Below are 5,498 nucleotides of genomic sequence, written 5' to 3'. Positions count from 1 at the left end.
TCCCCATGACAACACAAAGGGAAGGCCCAGAGGTTCTGCACCAGCTTTCTTGGGGGAGAGATGCTACAATGTACCACTGTTATAATCTGCTTAAATATTGCAGAAAGAACTTCAGATTTGGATATTCCCCTGAGCAAAATTAAAACTCACACAAGTTATCTCTTGATACCAAAATCTGATTTTATTAATTGCCAAAAGATGCAAAGAGAAAGAGGAAAAAACAAGAAAAGGTTGGAAATGTGCTGCCCAGGTCTTTCTGCTCTTCTTCTTCCTTGGAGCAGAGTTTTCCCTCCTGACCATCATGTGCTACGACCGCTACGTTGCCATCTGCAAACCCCTGCACTACGGGACCCTCCTGGGCAGCAGAGCTTGTGCCCACATGGCAGCAGCTGCCTGGACCTCTGGGTTTCTCACTGCTCTGCTGCACACAGCCAATACATTTTCCCTGCCCCTGTGCCAGGGCAATGCCCTGGGCCAGTTCTGCTGTGGAAATCCCACACATCCTCAAGCTCTCCTACTCACACTCCAGCCTCAGGGAACTTGGGCTCATGGTGTGCAGTGTTTACCTTCAGGGACCAGCTTGCAGGTACAAACTGAACCATTTCTTGAATGCAAACTTTCCTATCTATAGGGTTTGGGGAAGGCAGGGCACAGAGGGTACATTTTCCATCTGTTCCTGGCTGGGCTCAGGGGACAGAGATATCCAGGGCAGTGTTTCTCTGCAAACACAAAGGCAAGCAGTTTCTCATTACAATTACAAAGATTGATGGGACAAATTAGGGCCAAAGAGATTTACTCCAGGGACAGCAAGCCCTGTTAGTTTTGCTTATCACTAATTAATGCGAGAATCTCAAGGAGGAAGTGTCAGCAGCTCTTCATCCCAGGGCTTCTTGCTGGGATACCTTGTTCTCTCTCCCTTGTCATTAGGAATTCCCATTCCTTCAATGGTGTTCAGGGCCTGTTTATCACTTGGCTGGTTTGTTTTCATTGTTTTCTCTTCTGTGTAGATCTTCAGGGCTGTGCTGAGGATCCCCTCTGAATAGGAACAGCTCAAAGCCTTTTCCACGTGTCTCCCTCACCTGGCCGTGGTCTCCCTGTTTGTCAGCACTGCCACATTTGCCCACCTGAAAGCCCTTTCCATCTTCTCCTCACCCCTGGGATGAGCCTGAGGAACCAGGAGCTCAAGGATGCCCTGAGGAAACTGATGACTGGATGCTTTTCAGAAGCCATAAATTGCCTCTTTTCACTTCCATAGTCTTCAGAATGGGACTCATTTTTCCAGCCTGCCTGCTCAGGTTTTTGTGGTGCTGGGTTAGATTTTCATGTTGTTTTTAATCCTGTGATAAAGTTGTGCACAATGAATATTGATTATTCATCCCGTGTCTGGGTCACTGTCTACATCTTGAATTTGACCCAGAATCTCTGTAAATGAGGAATGCATTGAAACAAAGTCAAGGATCAGTGAGTTGTTTTTCAGAGTTCAATCTTCTGAGACCTCTCCTGAATCTGGCAGGGCAGTGCCTGTGTGCAGAGGGGCAGAGCAGCAGAGTCCAGCCCAGGAGCACTGGCAGGGAGCAGCAGCAGCATCTGGCCTGTTGAGAGCTGCTCTTTTTCTCCTCCCCCCCTCCCCTCTGTTTCTCGGGTGAGGCCGAGTGCTCTGGCCCCTTGGTCCCTGTGGTGGGCTGGGTCAGAGCTGTGGCCATGGCACTGCTGGCATGAGCTGGGCTCCCCTACAGTGTTTCCACCACACAAGGGCATCCATTTGCTCAGGGCACAGCCTGAAGCCTCAGGTCTGCTTCGAAAGGGCTCTCAAGAATAAGCCTGACTCTCAAAAGGGTCCTTGCCTTGCTGGTTTCTCCACGGAGTCCCTGTGGTGCCATCAGGGTCCCAGGGTGGGGTTTGAGGCACTGAGGCTGCTCCAGATGGTGCTGGTGGTGGCCAGAGCCCCTGGAGAAGGCAAATGGTGCCTGAGGAGCCCCGGGCCGATTCTCTGCTGGGGAGCGGGGCTGGCCCTGGGGCTGCAGGAGCTGCCTGAGCTGCTGATCTGCTGAGCATTGCAGTCACAGAGTGCCTGTCCCTGAGCTCCAGTGCCTCCAGTTCCTGCTGCAGGGTCACACCTGACTGGGCTGCTCTTCTGGGCTGGGGCAGGGCCAGGGAGATTGGGGGACCGGGGAGGGGCTGGACTGGGCAGTGCCAGGGAGGGGAAAACCCCAATGTTCAGCTGAAGGGTGTGAGTGTGCAGGGTGGGGGCTCTGCAGGGCTGAGGGGCCTCCAGTCCCTGGCAGTGGCAGCAGGAGCCAAGGAGACATTGCCCCTGCTGCAGGAACTGTGTGTGTGTGTGCAAGGGAAGGCCTCGTGTCTCTGAGCACCCCTGAGGGTGTGAGCAGGGCATGAGCCCAGCCCAGCTCAGATTTGGAGCCCTGGAAGAGCCCTGACACTTCTGGAGGTGACTCCAGGAACAACCCCCACTGTCCCAGGGATATTCATCTCACCAGCCTCAGACAGACCCATTGCCAATGGCCCTGTCTCCTCCAGCCCCCTCCTCTGCCTTTCTGGCCTGGCCCTTTCATTCCACACCAGCAAAGCAGCCTGGGCACCATCTCCCCTGGGCACTCAGAGGACTTCTGTCAGCAGGACTGGCAGATTTCTCTACAAGGTGCATTTGTCCCCTGTCCCAGGGCACAGCTCAGAGTGTGAAAACACTGCCAGACACACATATCTTGGAGAGCTTTTTCAAGACAAAAATAGGGAGAGGGAGAACAAAAGAGGCAAAAAAAGAGATGTGAAAGGTGCCCCAAAAATCAGGACTTTCCTCTGAGCCATCTTTCTATAACTGAATCATTGGTGGGATATTTACTTTGACAAGTAACTGCACAAAACTATTCATGTAGACAATGAAAGACTCAGCTTCATATAATATATAGAAGGTGTTGTCAGTGAAAAAAACTGGAGAACAATTGTTGAAATAAAAAAAAAAAAAAAGAAAAAGGGTCTGGTAATGCCAGCCAGGAAACCTTCAGAGCCTTCAGCAGTTACCAAGAGTTCTGTTCTGCAGAGGTTTCAACTCTCCTAAATTCCACACTGGTGGCTTCAGGCCACGACTTCCCAGAGCAGATGCTCAGGGTTCCTGAGAGTCATCACAAAGCTGAGCCCACCTAGATGAAGGATTTTGGGAGGTCAGGAGGAACTGGGACAAAGAGAATGGGAGATTTGGGGGAGGGAAGAAGGTTTGGATAAAAGAGATCAAAGATTTCATGAGGTTAATGCTGGAGGTGCTGCAGCACCAACTGTGCAAACATTCCTGAGGGGCCTTTTCCCCCTTTGCAACCTCAAGCCCCAACACCTCCTAAAAGTGCTGCCCCTCCCACTGGAAGGAATCCACTGCTCCACTCCCAGCCTCCATCTGATCTTTAAGGCAAAGCCCAAATCCAGAACTCCAGACTCTTCTTTGTCCTCCAATGACCAGCCCACTCCCAAATCTGCACTGTTCGTGGGACAACCCAAGTTTTCATCCTGACCCAGCCCAAAAAGCTCTTCTCCTCATCATGAACCAGACACTGCCAGCAGAACAACAAACCCCCCTAAGCTTCTGATCCCCACCCTGAGCTCTAAAGCCCAAGCCCTGAGCACTGAGCACCCCCAGAGCCCTTGGGAGCAGGGCAAGGACCTGCAGGGCCCAGAGCAGGCCCAGGGGGTTGGCAGAGCAATGGGAGGTGACCTGGATCTGCTCAGCCCATGGCACACGAGGAGCAGAGGGCTGGCAATGCTGGCAGCACTCAGCTGTGCCTCAGGATGCCAAGGGGGCCCAGGGCTGGCGAGGGGCTGCCAGGTCCCCTCTGTGCCAGCCCTGACAGGCAGCAGCAGCCTTGGGCCCCCAGAGTCAGGGCAGCCATCTGTGCACACCCCTGAGAGCTGCCCCAGCTGAGAGTCACTGTCAGGGGCCCCGAGAGGAGGACCCTGGGCCACACTGTGCAGCCAAGGCCCCTGCTGGGCTTCCTCAGGGCTCGGGGGCTTCAGCTTGGCCTTCATTTCCCTGCGCTGAGGCTCAGCTTCCACCTGCGTCAGAAGGTGAGGGGGGTCCAGGGGGTCGTGTGTCCCCCCCAGAGCATCTGTGCCCCCCCAGCGACCCCCCACCCCGGTGTCACCCCCTTTTCTCTCCCTACAGAGCGACTGAGCCAGCAGTGGCCACAGCCCCTCCCCGGGGCCTCGGGCACAGCCTGGACCCACCCCATGTCCAGGGGGGCTGATGTGGAAGGGAGGGAGAGGGAAGCAAATGTGGGGATTGGGACGTCCAGAGTGATCCTAAGGGGGCTGTGGATTGAAGGGATCATGGAAAAGTGGAAGGAACAGGGAAAAGGGTGGAAAAGGGGGGATTGGTCTGGCAGGTCCAATGGTCCCATAGGGATCTTTGGGCACAGAGGGCTGGGAAGGGGGTTGGACCCCCTGAGCTCCCAACTTACTGTGGGGTACTGGGGGCTGCTGGATCCAATCTCAGCCTTGGGTTATGGCAACACTTTCAGTTTAGAGGAATTACAGAGGGGGGACTGAACCACTTTTGTCCCCCAGGTTTTAAGGATGGCAAATCCAATCTACTGATAGAAATGAATTATTTAGGGTTACAAATGATCAGAAAAAAAATCCTCATCAGAATTATTTATTGCACAATAGAAACACTAAAACTACCAGTAGTACGGCGTAAGATAGGACAGTGCTCTACACTAAAGCAATTGTTGAAGCAATTCTACTCAAGCTGGCACCAAAGCAAGAATTATGAATTAGAGAGGGATGGAACTCCCCCAGACCAATGTTCGTGGGGAGATCTCTGCTCTCAACCTCCAGCAGTGACCTTGGGGGGTCCCAGCCAAGGCAGGAATCTCCACACACCCCCCAAGAAGGGTTCTGTTGGCACAACCTGGCCCTGGCAAAGGGGACTGGCCCTTTCTGGTAGAAAGGGATGGACTGACAGTCACTGGACTCCAGGGGTTGCCTCAGGGGGGTCATTCGGGGTGGGAGCAGCAGCCAAAGCTCTTCCCGCAGTCGGGGCACTTGAGGGGCTTCCCTTACTGGTGGGTCCGTTGGTGTCTGGTCAAGTGGGAGCTGTGGGTGAAGCTCTTCCCACACTCCCCACACTTGTAGGGCCTCTCCCCAGTGTGGATGCGCCAGTGCCTGATGAGGTGGGAGTTGCGTTTGAAGCCCTTCCCACACTCGGTGCAGTGGAAGGGCCTCTCCCCTGTGTGTGTCTGCTCATGCCTGAGGAGCTTGGACTTGGTCTGAAACCTCTTTCCACATTGCAAGCATTTGTAGGGCCATTCCCTGGTGTGGATGAGCTGGTGGGTGCGGAGGTTGGAGCTGTGCCTGAAGCTCTTCCCACATTTCCTACACGAGTAGAGTCGTTCCCTGGTGTGGAGGCGCTGGTGGGTGAGGAGCCTGGAGCTGTCCCTGAAGCTTTTCCCACACTCCCCACACTTGTAGGGTCGTTCCCCAGTGTGGAGGCGCTG

At 54.1% G+C, this 5,498-nt stretch overlaps 1 protein-coding gene across 1 annotated transcript in view; it reads right to left on the bottom strand.

Annotated features, from left to right (window-relative positions):
• Window positions 1–5,060: 5,060 nt before the first annotated feature.
• Window positions 5,061–5,498, bottom strand: part of LOC114071971 (zinc finger protein 501-like) — a 2,181-nt gene continuing 1,743 nt past the window's right edge. Inside the window, exon 3 of the mRNA XM_027909875.1 lies at window positions 5,061–5,498. This exon is cut by the window's right edge and continues 4 nt beyond it. Within this exon, the coding sequence (XP_027765676.1) occupies window positions 5,061–5,498 (438 nt within the window).

Source organism: Empidonax traillii, unplaced genomic scaffold (genome assembly GCF_003031625.1).
Source record: "Empidonax traillii isolate 1590-97213 ecotype Southwest subspecies unplaced genomic scaffold, ASM303162v1 scaffold2484:size40397, whole genome shotgun sequence".
In the NCBI taxonomy this organism is placed as follows: domain Eukaryota; kingdom Metazoa; phylum Chordata; class Aves; order Passeriformes; family Tyrannidae; genus Empidonax; species Empidonax traillii.
Note: the sequence above shows the minus strand (reverse complement) of the source record. Positions and strands in the feature narration are given on the sequence as shown.